General features: G+C 52.2%; 2 protein-coding genes across 11 annotated transcripts; both read left to right on the forward strand.

Annotated features, from left to right (window-relative positions):
- Window positions 1-259: 259 nt before the first annotated feature.
- On the forward strand, window positions 260-11141 carry PIP4K2C (phosphatidylinositol-5-phosphate 4-kinase type 2 gamma). Of its 3 annotated transcripts, none has more exons than XR_005836655.1 (11): window positions 260-537; window positions 3139-3236; window positions 3891-3987; window positions 4333-4476; window positions 7082-7228; window positions 7420-7458; window positions 8041-8154; window positions 8510-8777; window positions 8952-9055; window positions 9258-10122; window positions 10284-11141. XR_005836655.1 is itself a non-coding variant. In XM_040637178.1 (11 exons), exons 1-10 carry the CDS (start codon window positions 364-366, stop codon window positions 9336-9338), a joined length of 1266 nt encoding a protein of 421 aa, XP_040493112.1. In that variant the 5' UTR covers window positions 260-363; the 3' UTR covers window positions 9339-9379; window positions 10284-11141. The 3 variants fall into 3 exon arrangements, 2 of the variants coding, with proteins under 2 accessions (XP_040493112.1, XP_008682580.2); XM_040637178.1 differs by having other exon boundaries at window positions 9258-9379; XM_008684358.2 differs by having other exon boundaries at window positions 9258-11141.
- Window positions 11142-12308: 1167 nt separating this feature from the next.
- Window positions 12309-17861, forward strand: DTX3 (deltex E3 ubiquitin ligase 3). 8 transcript variants are annotated; one of them, XM_040637179.1, is made up of 6 exons: window positions 12309-12635; window positions 13775-14071; window positions 14262-14341; window positions 14701-15436; window positions 16586-16803; window positions 17155-17861. In XM_040637179.1, exons 3-6 carry the CDS (start codon window positions 14313-14315, stop codon window positions 17228-17230), a joined length of 1059 nt encoding a protein of 352 aa, XP_040493113.1. In that variant the 5' UTR covers window positions 12309-12635; window positions 13775-14071; window positions 14262-14312; the 3' UTR covers window positions 17231-17861. The 8 variants fall into 8 exon arrangements, with proteins under 8 accessions (XP_040493113.1, XP_040493114.1, XP_040493118.1 ...); XM_040637180.1 differs by having other exon boundaries at window positions 14007-14071; XM_040637184.1 differs by having other exon boundaries at window positions 14007-14071; window positions 14265-14341.
- The last annotated feature ends 180 nt before the right edge of the window (window positions 17862-18041 follow it).

Raw genomic sequence — 18041 nt, forward strand, 5'->3', positions numbered from 1 at the left:
CAAAACCGGAAGGCAACGACTTGGCAGCAAAGGAGCCGCAGACCTGGGAGTGAAGGCGGCCGGCACAGGCCGCATCCCAGCCGACTCGGTGGCAGGGCCGGGCCTGGCCGACCGCCCACAGCCCGCCGGGAACGCGACTTCCGTGCACCCGCCCCTGCGCCAGGTGAGCCCACCCACCGCGCGGGCGTTGGGGCGGGCGGGCGCCAGGGGGCGGAGCCAGCCCCGCACCGCCCTGCTGCGCGCCTGCGGGCCAGCCTCCGGTCACGTGACGGCGGCCCAGGTGAGCACCGCTTCCGGGGTCGGGAGCCTGCTTCGCCGCCGGCTCCGGCTTCCAGTCCATCGGGTGCACGGGAGAGGCTGACTATGGCGTCCTCCTCTGTCCCGCCGGCCACCGTACCGGCGGCGACAGCGGCCCCGGGTCCGGGTTTCGGCTTCGCCTCCAAAACCAAGAAGAAGCATTTCGTGCAGCAGAAGGTGAAGGTGTTCCGGGCGGCCGACCCGCTGGTGGGCGTGTTCCTGTGGGGCGTAGCCCACTCGGTGAGACCCGGCACTAGCCCCCCCAGAAGCCCTGTCCGAACCCCGCTGCTCTTGCTCCTCCGGGCGTCCCTGTTTCCAGGCTCCCGCCTCCGGAGCCCCTCGCGCTGCCCCTTTTCCCCCGCGGCTGTCCTGGTCCCTGGCCACCAAACCCCAGGTGTTCCCCGGCGTATCTTCTCGCTCTAGATGTTGTTGTTGTTTCTTTTTTGAAATGTAGACTTTTGTTTCCCCCTCCGCCCTCTATTCCACCACTCTAGTTACGTCTTCTCCACCTGAAATCCAGCTCGCTGCCTCCTTCCTGCCAGGTCCAGCCTCAGCCGCAGGCCGCGGAGACTGGCCGGACCCGGCTTCAGCTGGAAGGACATTAGGGGGAGTGGCTCTTCAGGGTTGGTGGTGGTGAGGTCTCCGGTGAGAGTTTGTGCGTGGAAGGGGCGCAGGGAAGGTAATTGAATGAGGGGGATAGTACACTTTCCTTTCTAAGCTGCTGTCCTTGATTTTGGAACCTTGGCTCTGGGGGAAGGTCCAGGCTTTCCTAGACCTTCTAATCATGCCTGTCCCTTCCTGTCCCTTCCAGAGGTACAGCATTTCTGAGAAGCAACCCACCCTGAGCCTCGTTAAGGCTTATGTATGGTGTGTGTGTGTGTGTGTGTGTGTGTGTGTGTGTGTATACACATACATACCCTTGGTCTTAACTGCATCCCCATTGCTGGCTGCAGTGCTGGTGTGTGGTGTAAGTGGGGGGTCATCTTTGACCAAAGAGATGGCTGAGCAGCTGTGGTCCTGGGGACGCTATGATGGTGAACTTTAGAAACAGGTAGATTGTATGGCCTGGGAATCTGGAGGAGGCCAAAGAGGCCAGTGTATCTTTTTTCCTTCACTCAGGTGAAGGAAGCACGGCCATTGCTCCTCTTCCCTTGGATTTGGAGTGGGAGGGATGCAGGGACCTGGACTGTAACAGGCAATATTTTATAAATCAATTTCCTCGAATCCTTACGGTCAGGGCAGGGTTGTGGAGGTGGACCGGGGTGAGGAAGAGTACAATTTTTTGTCTCCTTCTTAATTTGTAGTTTCCAATGTCTTTTGGCGGGGGGGCTCTGTATTTGTATTTGTGGTTCTGTGGACCGCTCCCATAGTATCCATGCTAAGGCACTCGGTGTGGGCAAAGCTGATGGAGGTAGAGCTGTCTGTCACGTGTACTTTCCAGGTGACCCATCCATCCTTTTGGGAAGCTGAACAGGGAGGATTTTTCTTTGGTAAGGGTTGAGGGAGTTACACAGGAGAGCTGCCTCAATTTCCCTAGGTATATATACTTTAAGCTCCAACACCCCACCCTGCAGCCAACCCACATTTACTTCAAGTGTCTAGAATGGAGAATTCCTTGAACATATGTCTTAGTGATGATTCAGCCTGCTTAACAGCAGGTGGCGAGGAGGGGGCATGAAGAACTATAGCTGAATTTTAGGCTGGGAATCTCAAGTGACTTTTTTTTTGTTTTCCTGGAGGAATCTGTTCTGTCCTCCTTTTCTACTGAGAATGAAAGGAGCACAGTTTCACTGCAATCTGTGGGATTTAGGTTAGACTGCACTTCATAACCTCTGTTGAATGATCAAGTAAACATAGGTAAGACATCCTTTTATTCACTTAAGAAACACCTCAGGACCCCTTGTGCCGAACATTATGCTAGCTAGGCACCTGAGAGACAGACAGCTACAACTGGTCCTTGCCCTCGAAGAGCGCACAATGTGGATAGGGAACTTACATAAACTAGCCGTAAGAGTCATATGATAAGTGCGCTATTAAAGGTGGGTGAGCGGTACTGTGACAACGCCGGGGAGAAAACACATCTCCTCGGGATTTCTTCGTACAGGGACCCCCTTTTGACCCAGAATTAGCAGATGGATGATTCTGGGGGCCGAGGAAAGCATGTGTTGCTTGCATCCTTTGGGCCGTGGGCCGGCTTGACTTTAAGAACAGACACTAATGAGCTCATATCCTCTGCCTGCATGCATGCATTCCCTCTGAAATCAGCTGCTCTTCTCTTACTTTACACCCAGGCAGGTGGGGGCCTATAGAGAGACCTGGGTCAGGGTGGTCTGGAAGGCCTGGTCCTGTTTGTAAGGAGATGCCTCTTGTAGGACGTGGACTTCTCATTCTTTTTGCTGTGGACTCTTCAGAGTCCCATTAACTCTCTTGTCTACTTCAAAAAAAATGCCTTTTGTTTTGTTTTTAATGGAGCATGGAACTGTTTGTCTTGAGTGTTTTGAGTCTGCTGAGGGTATTTTTTTTCTTTAGAACTTCTCACAGCTTTAAAAATAGCCCTGAGCTGCTCACAGGGTTTGCCTAATATAAAATGACTGTTGCGAGCATGAAGTTCCACGGGGGTGGAGTGTGAGGGGCTGTGTGTGGGGGCCGCTGACTGCAGTCCTTGCTGGGCAGCAGGAGAGATCAGACGCCTTCTCTCACCTCTAGCAAGTAGATGCGTAACCAGTGTTTGTAAAGGAACGAGGTTTGAGTTGCCCTTTTCTGACTCTTGCCCAGATACAGGGTAGAAGTAGCCCCCCCACCCCTACTCACTGGCTCCCTATTCTTGTTTCGGCTTCTCAGATCAATGAGCTCAGCCAGGTACCTCCCCCCGTGATGCTGCTGCCAGACGACTTTAAGGCTAGCTCCAAGATCAAGGTCAACAATCACCTTTTCCACAGGTATGTGGAGATCTCTGCTCTTCTCCTGTCAACCTTCCTAGAAGAATAATACATAATTTTAAGAGTTAAGTGTCAGTGAATTGAAGGCAGTTTACAAGTTCTGTGTTCTAACCCCCTTCCCAGTGCAGAGATTCAGTATCGTGCAAGAAACCATTAAAATAACTTCCAGTGTTCTCTACACCCGTATACATTTGTGATAGTTTGTTTCTTATCTAGCCTGGCAATACCACAGAGTAAATACATTTAGATGCCCTTACCGTTAGCGTCTGATAGAGACTCCCTGAAAGAAATATCTGAGTCTAGGCGCTTCTGGTATCAGAAGATGCCATTCAAAACAGTGGCACCTGTTGCCAATTTTAGGATGTCTCAAACTTGCAGGAGATTTGGAAACGATTCTGTTTAAACGGGCATTAAATCCTGGTTCTACTTAAGCTACTTACCAGCTCTGCGTTTGAAGCAGGTCACTCAACCACCCTGAGCCCCAGTCTCCCCTTCTATAAAATGGGAATAATATACCTTTAAAGGACTTCACAAGAGGTTTATGAGAATCAAATAAGGTAAATGTGTGAAGGTGCTCTATAAACTGTCAAGCCCCATATAAACGTAAGGTAATATTGTTACTTTGTTTTCTTACCTTGAAAACCCCTATTTCAGGGAAAATCTGCCTAGTCATTTCAAGTTCAAGGAGTATTGCCCCCAGGTCTTCAGGAACCTCCGTGATCGATTTGGCATTGATGACCAAGATTACCTGGTGAGAGTCCTTTTTGGGTGAGGGGAGTCCTTTCTCCCTGACAACCGGGGAATCCTTGGGCCAGTCATGTTTGGAGAAATGAGAGCTTTGGCAAGTCTGATTCTTTACCTGTTTGTGGTCACAGGCATCTTCAAAAATCTGTTGAAAGCCATTAACCCTGTCCTTGGGGAAACATGTAGCTACATTAAAATTTTTGCTTTCACTTTCATTCAGTCCGGATGAAGAACCCCTGCTCAACCTTTTATCCAGGGGTTTTATCCACTTCCAGACACAGTCACTTGACCATTATCCTATGACTTGCATCTCCATACAAAGAGGAAAAGAGCCTCTGGCCTGTGTTCCCAGGTCTCCCTCACCCGAAGTCCCCCAAGTGAAAGTGAAGGCAGCGACGGCCGCTTCCTTATCTCCTACGATCGAACTCTGGTCATCAAAGAAGTATCCAGTGAGGACATTGCTGACATGCATAGCAACCTCTCCAACTACCACCAGGTCAGGCGGCTCTCCAGCTTCATTCTTGCCTTCTCCTCTCTATTCATAGCTTAGCTGCTAAAGTACCTTGGGAAATTTCCCATCTCTTCTCCTCCCTACAACCCATTTTGCTGCCCAAGAAGCACTTGACATCATGTTTTTGAAAACTAGGAATTTCAGAAAAAGCCTTTGCATACCTCTTTGTGTCTGACCAAATAGGAGAAGTTAGACATGTTCCTTCTCATTTGGTATTTACAATCTAGAACCGCTGTGGCTTGCTACATAAAGGGCACACATAGAGCAAAGTATGAACTATAGATTGAGCCAGAGTTAGGTGAAGTGTTAATACCAAATATACTGTCAGGAACAAATGGGTTTTGAGGAGAAAATCAGGATAAGCGTGCAGTTGGGGATAAATTTAAGGGGAGAAGCCATGATCATATCCAGTCCTAAGTGGGATTAGGGAGCCTATTCTGTCTGATCAGATTAACTTGGAATGTGGAGTTTCCAGAATATTTTGCCTGAATATCTCCCCGGAATATTTTGCCTGAATATCTCCCCGAGGTCAACGAGCAAGGAATAGATAAAAGACTCGAGAACTGATTGGTTTATTCAACAAACACTGAATATCCATTATCACCGGGCCCCCATGAGGCAGCAGAGAAAGAGGTGGATGAGGAAGAGGCTCTGGAGGGTCTCTCGGTCTGACGGCAGAGGTCAGGAAAGCAGCAGCGTGAGCACACAGCGGGGGGGCCGGGGGGGGCGTGCCGCAGTAGAGGCGGTAAGGAGTGCTGTGGGGGTGCAGAGGAAGAGCATCCTAACCTCCCTGGGGCACGAGGTGCACTGGGAGGTTGAAGGAGAGTTTTTTAGAGAGAGTAGCATAGGAGTTGATGCTTGAAAGACTAGTATGGACTCCTTAGACAAGCTGGAAGAAAGCATTCTAGGCAAGGGAAAACCTGTCAAGGCACAAAGCTGCGAGAGAGGTATGTTATTTAGAAATAGCCCCCTGACTGCATTTTCAAGAGTGGGCTGGAGAGGGGACGACTGGGAGTGAAGAGTGAGCAGGTAGGAGGGAATGAGAACAGTCTCTGTGAGCAAGCCCTGGCGGCCGAGATGCAGAGGAAGACCTGTGGGAGGCTTGTGCGAATTGAGGCCAAGTGTCCTTCAGATTTCTGCTTCAGGATAACTGGGTGTCCATTTATGAATGTTTGGGAAGCAGAAAAAGGTTTTGGGGGGAAGGCTGCTCTGATTTAGACATGTTGAATGTGGGTTTTCTGCAGTTCCTCCAGATACAGGTGTCCCGTAAGTGGTTGGGGGATGAAGTTCAGGCAAGTAGAAGTGTAGATTTGAGAGTCGCACGGGGACAGACGGTGATTAAAACCAGAAATATAGACTAGATTATTGACGGGAAGTGTGTGGAGAAGAAATGAAAAGAAGCAAGGAGAGAGGAGAGCCCGTAAAGTAGACTTTGAGTGCCGGGTGCCCTCCTTTGTTCTATGTGGGATTTGAGGAAGAGGGAGGAGAATTGGAAGAGCGGACTAGTGGGAGCTCAGGGTGAAGAGAGTTCCAGAGAGAGACCGGTCAGGAGTATTAAGTGCCCCCTGGTTGAAATACAACAGTAACTACAATGAATACCGTTGGATTTGGCAACTGAGGGGTTTGAGGAAGGGAGATGTAGATTTCAGAGGAAAAATGAGGGCATGAATCTGATTTCACTGGGTTGAGGTGTGCATGAGAGGAAGTGGATTGACTACTTTTCTGAGAAGGCTGGCTCTGAAGAGAATGAGGCAGCAATACTGAGAGAGACAGCTGCATTGAAAGAGGAATAGTTTTTTAAGAATCCAAATTATAAGCCATCATGTGAACATTTTTACTACAGGAATCTAGCCCACCAGGAGACATTAGTCTAGGTAAAATCATTTCACTGGTAAGGAGACGTAATTTCTAATCCTGGTTCTGTTATCACTTGTACTTAAAGAGGGTCTAGGGGCGCCTGGGTGGCTCTGTTGTTTAAGCAGCCTACTCTTGATTTCAGATCAGGTCATGATCTCAGGGTCCTGGGATTGAGCCAGGCTCCGAGCTCAGCAGGGAGTCTGCTTGTCTCTCTCCCTCTGTGCCCCCCTTGTGCTCTCTCTCTCTCCCTCTCTCTCATTCTTAAGTAAATAAAATCTTTAAGAGACATTATACAAATGGAATAAATCAGAGGAGATGAGGGTTCAGAAACTGCATGGATAACCACAGGCCTCTTTAACAAGTCCCCACCACTTTTTTTTTTAGATTTGTTTTTTTTAGATTTTATTTATGTATTTATGTGTGTGAGAGAGAGAGGTGCACTTGGCAGGGGGTCGGAGGGAGGGAGAGGAAGAGGTGAAAGAATCCCAAGTGGATTCCACAATCTGTGGGGCTCAATCTCACAACCCTGAAATCATGACCTGAGTGGAAACCAAGAGTCAGATGCTCAACTGACTAGCCACCCAGGTGCCCCCCTCCCCCTACCACTTTTGACCTTGGAACCTCTCTACTTGAAGTTGTCTGCCCTACCCTGGAATGGTGGCATTCCTATCCCTGGGCTCTTCGTGCATTTACTCTTCCGCTTCTCCCCATTCCTTCCTCCCTTCTACCCCAGTACATCGTGAAGTGCCATGGCAACACACTGCTGCCCCAGTTCCTGGGGATGTACCGGGTTAGCGTGGACAATGAAGACAGCTACATGCTTGTGATGCGTAACATGTTTAGCCACCGTCTTCCTGTGCACAGGAAGTATGACCTCAAGGTAAGGAGAGGATAGCTAGGGCTGAGGGAGAGGCTCCTGACAGCCTGAGAGTGGGGAATGGCCTGGGAGGGCACCTAGATGGTTCATGTCAAAGGAAAGAAGACTCTGGGTTTGAGTACTCATCTTAGGAGCTGGATCCTAACTGTTCCTTTAGCTACTTCTGCTGACTTGGTCTTTGGGTCTCTCCACAGGGCTCCCTAGTATCCCGAGAAGCCAGCGATAAGGAAAAGGTGATGCTAATATTAGGTGATGGGATGAGGGAGGGCAGATAAAGGGACCTCCTTAGGCTAGAGGTAGGGGCACCAGCTATTTATTCTTATCTTAAACCGCCAAAAGGAAGAGAGGGGGAACTGGTGTGGATCCAGGGATTCAGTGTTTGGAATGGGCGGCGGGAGCGGCTGCGTTCTCGCTGGCCTGGGTCATCTCGTGGGGAAGGTTTGGCGATGGATGAAGATGACAAACTGTAAGAGCAAAATGCTTACCTTCTACCTCCCACTCTGGGTTCTTGTATTCAAGCAGCTATTTTTGCTTAAGAAGAAGAAAGAAAAGTCAGCATGAGGGGTCTTGGCTGAAAACCATAAGCAGAAGGTAGTGGGATGTGATCTGGGGTACCACTGCAGTGACAGAGTTTGGAGAAGCCACTAGAGCTGAGAACGGCCTCTGGGGCAGCGTGGCAATGTGGAGGCAGAGAGGGGCTGTAACATCTCTCTCCCCTCAAGGCTACTGAGTTAGACATAGAGCCCCAGGGAGAGCATTGTTCTCTGGGACCTTGGGGGAAGGAATGTATTCCTAAGAGGTCCCTTTACTTTCAGGTTAAAGAATTGCCCACCCTTAAGGATATGGATTTTCTCAACAAGAACCAGAAGGTTTATATTGGTGAAGAGGAGAAGAAAGTATTTCTAGAGAAGCTAAAGAGAGATGTGGAGGTGATGATCGGGGTGCTTGGGAAATGGCTGTTTTCTTTTGCTCCCCATTCCCAATCTGAGGGAACTGCTCCTCCTCCCTTTATTCTTTGGGTTCTCTGCGTGTAGGGGAGTTGGGTGTGGGACATGAAAAACCCTTAGAGGTGACCCATGGAGGGGCTGACTAGAATCAGCTAAAAGGACGACCTCAGGTACCAGGACATGGATGCACTACAGGGCAGTGGTATCCTTCCAGTCCTCAATTTTCATCCTTCCTTTCCCCGGGAGGGCCCCAGAAACTCAGGAGTGGAGGTAGAGGGGTGGTTCCTGGGAGTGGGGAAGGAGGGCTGAGGTATCTGATTTGTCAGTGGGGTCTCAGTTCCTAGTGCAGCTGAAGATCATGGACTACAGCCTTCTGCTGGGCATCCACGACATCATTCGGGGCTCTGACCCAGAGGAGGAGGGGCCTGTGCGGGAGGAGGAGTCAGAGGGGGATGGGGACTGTGGCCTGACAGGACCACCTGCTCTGGTGGGCTCCTATGGCACTTCCCCTGAGGGTATCGGCGGCTACATCCATTCTCATCGGCCCCTGGGCCCTGGAGAGTTTGAGTCCTTCATTGACGTCTACGCCATCCGGAGTGCTGAGGGTGAGAGATCTGGGAAATATTAGGGGTGTTGGTTGCGGGGAGGGTTGGCCTTGGGGGACTGAGACCAGGGTGGTGGGAGAGAGGCTGGTTAGCTTTTCAAAACAGATCTGACTGGTTCTTGGGGAGAGGGAGTTGGGACTATACTTGCTCTTCACTGCTGGTTTCTTTCCCCAGGGGCTCCCCAGAAGGAGGTGTATTTCATGGGCCTCATTGACATCCTGACACAGTACGATGCCAAGAAGAAAGCAGCTCACGCAGCCAAAACTGTCAAGCATGGGGTGAGGGTTCCCCAAAGCCTTTCCTTTCCTGTCTTTTGACTTTTTGGGAACAGGGAGCCTTTTGTCCCAGAGCAATGGGGTGGCAAAAGGACAAAGAGTTGGGTATGGAAGTGGTGTGGAGTGGAAAGGAGGGTGGGGGGCGAGGGTGGGGGGCAAGGTTGGGGGGGTGGCCTGACACCGTGTTCCATACCTCCTCTCACAGGCTGGGGCAGAGATCTCTACTGTCCATCCTGAGCAGTATGCTAAGCGATTCCTGGATTTTATTACCAACATCTTTGCCTAAGAGACTGCCTGACTCCGTGCTGACTGCTGCTTTATGTCAAGGTGGCAGGGTTCTGAGAGGCTTGGGGGAATGGCGGATATGCTGACCACCACTTCTTCTTTTCCTCCTTTGTTAAATCCCAGCTACAGGCTCCTTCCATTCACAGAACTCCATCTTATTGAGTAGGCTCTTTCTGACCCTCAGAAATGCATTCTTCTATCTCCCCCCGTCCAGTTTCCTTCCTTTTCTCCCTCCCTTCCAGCCATTCTGCTTGCTTCATTAGAGTGTTACTGTTGACTCACTCCCAAGTGCCTTGATCTTTGTAAATGTCCTGTTGTTTCTAGAACGTAGGAGGCGATGGGGGAAGGGGGTTACTTGCCATCTGCAGGACCTGACTGGACAGATGGACCTGGCTCGAGCAACTACTCTGGATGCACTTTGCTGTGTGGGATGAACTAGGAGTGTCTGAATTTTGCTGATAACTTTATAGAACTCACTGTGGCGTGCTTCCTTCCCAGGAGGCCCTGGGATGGAGGACTTTCAAGATACTACAGTTGTGGGTGCTGGCATGCACACATGTGACGGGATATGGCCCATCTTACACACTAATGGGGTGGGGAGTGGTGAGTCGGCTGGCACCTCGCAGAGGTGGGACCCAGGAGGACCCTTGAAATTATGCAGGGAATTGGAAAAGGTGTCTGTCAAGAATTAACTACTCTCCAAACTCTTCCTCACCCTGCTTCCAACCCCCACCCCTGTACTTCTGGGCACGAGAGCCCGAGATGGCCAAAGTGTTCAAGCCTGGGTGAGGACATTTTACTGTTGCTAGCAGCTCTTCACCAGGACCTCACACCCCTCCTTGGGCTGGAACCCTTCGGTGGGGGCGTGGGCAGTTTTGGAGGCTGGGATGGTGGGCCAGGATAAAAGGTTCATTCCCAGTGCTAAATTTCCTCTCTTCGTGTCTAGCCATCCCTGAGGTTTTACTCCCAGCAGAAGGGAATATCTCTACGTGGGTCAATCCTGGTCATTTCAAGAGGATGAAGGACTCCGGTGTGGGAACCTCCTCTACTCCTTGGAGCTGTGCACCTGGCACTTTTCCTTTCCAGGCCCTTCGCAAACCCTTCTCCAGTTGGATTTGTTACTCTGTTCTTGTCGGTCTCATCTTATACTGCTACTGTGTCTCCCAGGGGACAGATGGCCTTCTTTGTCATCTTCACTCTCCACCCCCAGAGAGGAGTCAGAGCCATAAATCAATCACCCAGCCGCCTCCAAAGAGTTGAAATGACATGTGATAGTCTCAGAATGTAGAGGACTCTGATGAGCCAGATAGTGTCCTCCCTACCCTGATGCCTTTGGGGCTAAGGCAACCATTCTTGCTACCCTCCGTCCCCTTTATGGCTTCCACACTTTTTTTTTTTTATTAACACATAAAGATGGGCACTAGCAGCTGGCCTGAGGGGATGCGAGGATTCTTTGCTCTGTATCTAGCTGGACTGATTAGTCTCACAAGAAGTCATAAAGGAGAATTCCTCTCCCCCCTCCATCTTCTGCTCCAAAGGAAGTAACAAGAGGAGTCCACAGTTAAGGATTAGAGCCCCTATGATATCTTCCCAACAGGGGCCTGCTGATCTTTTTCATTCCAGCCGTCTACCTTTCCCCTGCTGAATGCAATAAAACTCCGTGACACCAGCAGCTGTTGCTCTTTAGAAATTGGTTTTCTGACCATGTGGCTAATGTATCATGAGCAGTATGGTCTTTGTTTTGTTGCTTCTGTTTTTCATCTTTTTTGTTTTATTAATTAATAAAAAAGATCTTGTGTATTTACTCCCATTGCTGTCACTATATAGGAAATAAATTATTGAATCCATATTCCTTCACAGACATGCCTCCCCCCACCCCCTTTCTGAGGAACCTTGTGCTTAGGAGTGTGGAGACCCCATGAAGAATTCCAAGCTTTAAGATGTTGGGCCCCTAACTAAGAATGTGGGTTTCTAGATAGATAGCTGTGAACTTAAAAGGTTGTGAGGGGTGTGCATGGGAATGGAAAGCTTACTCTGGCTTTGTGGGAGTTCAGCTATAGGGGGCCAGGGAGAACAGCTCATGTGGCACTCCCTCATCCCCCAGGGTTCTGGGCTTGATCACACACCCATTCCTGCAAAGGTGAGTGAGCCTCTCAGAGCACACTGGCAGGAGCTAAAAGAAGGAACTGGGTGTTTCCCCAGGCTTCCTGGGAAAGATGTCTTCTGTCTGGAGAGCGGGAAGGGTACAGCGGGGTCCTGGGAAAGTGAAGAAAGGGACCAACCCTCCAGCCCAGATGGGGGGAGTGAAGAAAGGGGTGGATACATAGAAGTTGTTGCCAGTCTGGGAGATCCAGTACCATTTGGCCCTTTGGCCGAGGAGGTCTTTTGGCTGGTGGAAAAACCTGGCTTCATGTGGCCCCAGGGAAGTGAATTGGACTGGGGGCGGAGATTTCTCTGATGTGGGAAGCAGAACAGAGCAGAGCTGTTTTTTCTTTGAGAGTTTTTAACTCTATTTGAACCATAGACTTGACACCCCCTGTCCCCACCCCAAGGCATTTTTTAAAAGATGTATTCACTTCCCATTCTGGACTGGCCTCAATATCCCTGTTTGTGGAAGCAAAAGTCAGAGGCACTTAGCAACACTATCTAGGAGCAGGTTGTGGGGGTCACAGAAGGTAACAATCTAGGAAAAGGCAAGCAAAAGGGAAGGGGTTGAAATAGTTTACTCCTGGGGTTTGTTTATTTTTTAGAACCAGTGCTCTTCTTACTATGATTATTCTTTCCATCCCAAATTATTCCTCAAAGGCCCTTCTAGCAATGGCATAAGGATCACAGAAAAATTGCCCCCTTCCCCACCCACCTAAACCGACACTGCTCGCCCACCCATCCACCACCAGCTTGCAGAAGCTGCCACGCAGCTGGCTGGAAACGCAGAGGGAGAGGGCCCCTCCCGGGAGGGGGAAGCGAGAAGGGTGGCGTCTCTAAGAGATTTAACCTCCTACCCTCGGTTCCACACGCCACCCCCTCCCTCCAAAGACTGGGACGGCGCCTCCATTTTTGTTTTGGGGCGGAAGGGCAGGGGCTCGTGGATGGAAGGGGGTCAAAGGAAACGGTGATTAGCACCTGTACCGGGGAAGCGGGTGCCGTCCTCCCTGCTACCCTTTCTCCTAGTCTGCACCCCCTCTGCAAACTCCCCCCCCACCTTCTCGGGGTCTCCCCCCCCTTGTTGCTAAGGCCCAGACCGTCATCCCAGCAACAGCCTCAGTCATGTGACCGGCAATGGCGGCGCTGACGGGAGGTAGGTGAGCCCGGCGCCCCCCACACCCACCGCGCGCCCCCCGGACCCCGCTCGCACCCCCCGCGCGCCCTCCCTGCCCCCCTTGCGCCCCCTCCTCCGCCTCCTTACCGGCGCGCGGCGCCGGGGCCCCCCTCCACGCCTGGCCGATCCTCTTCCTATAACCCTCCAGCCTTGGCCTCCATTTGGGGGTTCTGGGGACCGCGATCCGGCCGACATACACCCCCACCCAGTGGTGGGGCTCTGGGGGCTCCGGCGAGAGGGGGACGTGGGGATTGGTTCTGGATCTTGCAGGAGGTCATGGGGGGAGGGGTGGGGTTGCCTCAGTTGATGGCCCCAGGGACCCTCGCCCTTCCCGGCTGCCCCTGTCCGGCCTCTGTCTGGAGGGAGGGACTGGCCCTGTGTCCGGCCTGGGTTGCCCCAGAGGAACGAGAGACCCAGCATAAGCTGTGGCCCCGCCTCCCTTTTCTGTGCCAGCCCGACTTGGAGCTAAGGACATCTAGGTCCTGGGTTCCCTCTGATGGAGAGGGGGTGTTCCACCTTGAATAGACAGAATGAGCTGAGGTTCTAGGATATCAGTTTCACTTTCTGAATCTCGAGGTGCATCTGGCCTTGAGGGGACTATGATGGAGGCACAAACAGACAGCCGCTCCCCTTTGGATCAGTCAGGAATTGAGGTCACACTAATGGCCCCTCTTTCTATTTGAGCTACGTTCGGAGGTGGTGTAGGGACAGCTCTGTAGCTGAACATGGTAAGACTCAGGGGAAACATAAGTCTCCTCCAGCTGAGCCCCTGCTGAGCCCCACCCCTCCCTAAATGCAGACTGGGTTCCTGACAGGCTTACTGCTCCAGTGCGGGGGGGGGGGGGGGGGGGTGTTAATAGGTGACAGTAAGAACTTTGTTCTTTAGGGGCTGTTGCCACTTTGTTCGCATTCCAAACAGACTTCAGCAGAAGGGACTGGGTTAGCTCTCAAAGAAGGCTCCCTAGCAATAGGGGCTGAATTATTTGGGAATATGGGGCAGGGTGAGGAGTTGGGCAGCATAGGGAATATTCCTACCCATGTGATCTGAGGGAGGTGGCAAGAAAGACCTCCATCTGTGTGGGCTTTTCCCTTCCTGACTTCTCTTACCTGTGCCCTAGGCTTTCTTGAGAGCCTCAGAGCTGGGGAAGAGAAGAGGAAAGTTCACATGTTCAAGTTCCATCTTTAGCAACTTGGGAGAGGCTGGGGATGCAGTTCTGCAGAAGAGAAGGAGAGGAAATGGAAGAGGAGTTTTTGTTTTGTTTCTGGGCTGCTGGTGGAGTGGGGGTGAGGGGGGTATGGTAACATTTGTCATCATAACCCTTTGCTCTCTACTCTCCCCCTTCCCCCTAGTCCTGGTCAGCTGAGTGTGGAAACAGAGGGATTTCTGCTGCTCTTATTGTCCATGGGCTTTCCAGGTATCTGCTTCCCAAGGGAAACTCAGCTTTCACCTTTAAATTGGTTTCCTTCATTCCATGTGCCAAGTAATCCCATTCCCAGTAACTTACACCCAGGTTCCCAGTCTTCTGTTACATGGGCTGCTGGGTTGGTGCATGTGGGAAGGCGGTAGGGGGTTTCTCACTTTCCCTCCTTTTCCTTTCCACCCAGCAGGTCACACAACCTACAAGTAGGGAGCAGGGACAGTGAGAGCAAGCCTGCATGCCAATTCTAAGCTCTTCGGGATCAAAGTGAGCAAAAAGTCTCCCTTCCCTTTAAAGAAGCCAGTTTTCACCCAGAGGGAGGAGGGCCAGATTGTTTCTGTGGTCTTGGGAGGAGTGTAAAGAGAACCAAGACTGGTGCTTGGCTCAGATGATAATAATAATAAAGTTATAGAAATTTCCTTGCTCTTCAGTGGGTGCTGGGGTTTGAAAGCTAAGAGGAGACAGAAAATGAACTTGGGGGAGGAGTTGGGGGTTGGACTTTGAGATAGTAGAGGCAATATAGGGTTGGAAAGGAACCTGAAGTAGGAGGCACTGATTTTGTCAAATGGGGACCCCCCACCCTGAGTCCCTTTCACCCTGGGGGCAGTGTCGTTCGTCCTGTCCAGAATGGCAGCCTGTGGAGGCACCTGCAAGAACAAAGTGACTGTCTCCAAGCCTGTGTGGGACTTCCTGAGCAAGGAGACCCCAGCCCGGCTGGCCCGGCTTCGGGAGGAACACCGTGTATCCATCCTCATAGATGGCGAGACTTCTGACATCTATGTCCTCCAGCTTTCCCCACAGGGCCCTCCCCCGGCCCCTCCCAATGGGCTCTACCTGGCCCGAAAGGCTCTCAAGGGGCTGCTAAAAGAGGCCGAGAAAGAGCTGAAGAAAGCTCAGAGGCAGGGCGAGCTTATGGGCTGCCTGGCTTTGGGGGGTGGTGGGGAGCACCCCGAGCTACACCGTCCAGGGCCCCCCCCTCCCCCTCTTCGAGCAGCCCCACTTCTGCCCCCAGGGGCTCGGGGGCTGCCCCCCCCTCCTCCTCCCCTCCCCCCTCCCCTTCCTCCCCGCCTTCGGGAGGAGGCCGAAGAACAGGAGAGCACCTGCCCCATCTGTCTGGGGGAGATCCAGAACGCCAAGACACTGGAGAAGTGCCGGCACTCATTCTGTGAGGGCTGCATCACCCGGGCCCTGCAGGTGAAAAAGGCCTGTCCCATGTGTGGCCGCTTCTATGGGCAGCTGGTGGGCAACCAGCCCCAGAACGGGCGGATGCTGGTCTCTAAGGACGCCACACTCCTACTGCCCAGCTATGAGAAGTACGGCACCATCGTCATCCAGTACGTCTTCCCGCCCGGTGTCCAGGGGGTAAGAAGTCCTACGGCCTGCCTTTCCCCTTTGGTTTCCCCCACTTTGGTTTGTTCTCTGACCGAGGGAAACAGGGTGAAGGGGAGTGTGTTTGTTAGGTGTGATGTGGTCTTGCTGTCTCCCAGGATGCCTTCCCGCTCAGTGCCCCGGAGCTAGAAGGTCCCCTTCAGGCCCAGCTTTTCTATCCCACCACTCCAAGGCAGACATGAAAACCAGGGATGAGAGAGAGGAACTGCATACTATTTCCTGGATGAACTTGGATGTCGCAAGCCATTCTTGGCAGGGGTGAATTCTGCGGAGATGGTGGCTCAGGGCAGGCAGGCATAGCAGGAAGGGCTCTGACCCTCCTCACAGAGCCCTGAGTTAGGTTACTTCGTTCCAGGTGGATGAGAGGAAAACCTTGATGACAGTGGAAGGTTAAAACAGGAGTGGTCAGCAGCCTATAGGCCTCTTCCTGCTTGACGAAGCAAGAGTAATTTTCAGTCCTGGTTTGCAGAGGGACCGGGAAGCGCTGTCTTAAGAAGAGTAGTGGGAAGACAGAACAGGGTAGGCAGGCACAGAAGCATTGCGAGTGTTTTCAGGTGGAGAAGGGAAGGCGGAAAGATAGATTATTCGGAGCCTTCCCATTTCTGCTGAGTTATCTGGTGAGTAAGGATCAGCTACTCTCCTCACTTTTGAGAATCCATTCGTTGCTGAATTGAGACTTGAGGAATTGAGGCGGCAGAAAGAACTTCTTTACTAGTAAGGATTTTGGGGGCGCCTGGGTGGCGCAGTTGTTAAGCGTCTGCTTTGGCTCAGGGTGTGATCCCGGCAGCGTTATGGGATTGAGCCCCACGTCAGGCTCCTCTGCTGGGAGCCTGCTTCTTCCTCTCCCACTCCCCCTGCCTGTGTTCCCTCTCTCTGTGTCAAATAAATAAATAAAATATTTTAAAAAAATAGTAAGGATTTTGTTCCAAAAACAGGCTCTGCTGTCCAAACCTTTCAAGGAAGTCTCTCCTTCCTTGAAAGGCTGTCAGCCTGTTGCTGCCCTGTCAGCATTAGCTGGGGGTGCACAGACAGACAGCTGGCCAGGATGACCCTCTGTTGGCATCATGGGCCTTCAGATGCCCAGCTGCTCACTGTCCTCTCTCTGCTTCCCCTTCCTCCCAGGCTGAACACCCAAACCCAGGAGTTCGGTATCCTGGTACCACACGGGTGGCCTACCTCCCGGACTGCCCTGAGGGCAACAAGGTGCTGACCCTGTTCCGCAAGGCATTTGACCAGCGTCTCACCTTCACTATCGGCACGTCCATGACCACAGGGAGACCGAATGTCATCACCTGGAACGACATCCACCACAAGACCAGCTGCACAGGGGGACCCCAGCTGTGCGACCCTCCTTTGTTTCCTTTCCCTGGGCCCCTCCCCTTCTCTCCATTTGCAGTGAGCGAGGGACATTAATCCCCTCTCTTGCTGGGAGCCTCCTAACTGGAGAGGACCACCCCGAACTATTCAACCTTCTCTTCCATCCCAGTTTCTCTACATTCAACCCGGTCCAACTTATGCCCAGCTTAACCTACAAAAATAAGCAGAATTGGGCTAAGTTATCTCGGGTTTGGATATCCTTAGGGGAGGTAGGGAGGGGCTGGAAGGGGGTACCCAGAATGAGGGTGAGCATGAGGTTAATACGAGTAAGCTGCAACAGCTAATCCCTGACCTTCATTTCTCTTCGCTCCCAGGTTTGGGTACCCGGACCCCACCTACCTGACCCGGGTGCAAGAAGAGCTGAGAGCCAAGGGTATCACAGATGACTGAAGGACATCCCCTTTGCCAAGCCCTTGGCTTTCTCCATAGGACCCAGCGGAAGCCTCTGTTCTCCTCTCTCCCTCTGCCCCCCACGCCACACAAATAGGGGACCAGTCTGACTGGGGAAGGAGTTCAGAGAGGGAGGGGGCCATCCCTTCCCCTGTCCCCCACAGGCCAAGTGCTTCAGTGCAGTGTGAGCCACTCCCTTCTGGCAGAGGGATCTCCCAGGCTCTGCTCCCCTCCTCCCCCTGTACATATTCCCAATCTCCCTGCCCCCTCCATTGCCCTTGGCTTTTTCTGGTATGTGCTGTGCTCCAGTGACTAAGCTAAGAAAGGACCTGGGTGGGGAGGGAGGGTCTCTTGAGCCCCCTGCCCCCACAAACTGCTCCACTGCTGAACTTCGGTGTGGGGGAGGGGGAATGGGGCTGAGGTGAGCCCCCAAGGAGCCGGCCTTGTGTGTTCTTCAGAAACAATCCCCCTTCTACCTTACCCTTGTCCTCTCTCTCCTGTGTCTCCGTCTCTGTCAGTCTGTCTCCCGCTCTTCCCTGCCCCGTAGAAGGAGCCTCCTTACCCTGATCTGGAATTGCCGCCAGACTGTAGCTTTTAATTTAATAAAAATAAAGTAAAATATGCAACTCTCCATGCCACACCCTTTCTGTTCTGTGGACCAGGGTGGGGGTGGGGTGGGGAGCGGAACCTGTCGAGAAGGGGAAGGGGGTGGTGGTGATCGGGGAAATCCCGGTGCGTCTCCCCAGTCTCTGCCTCCAGAGTGCCTGGGGAAACCGCACGTATTTAGTGCGCTCCTGACGCATCCACGTCG

The sequence above is a fragment of the Ursus maritimus genome, unplaced genomic scaffold (genome assembly GCF_017311325.1).
Source record: "Ursus maritimus isolate PB19 unplaced genomic scaffold, ASM1731132v1 scaffold_21, whole genome shotgun sequence".
NCBI lineage: Eukaryota > Metazoa > Chordata > Mammalia > Carnivora > Ursidae > Ursus > Ursus maritimus.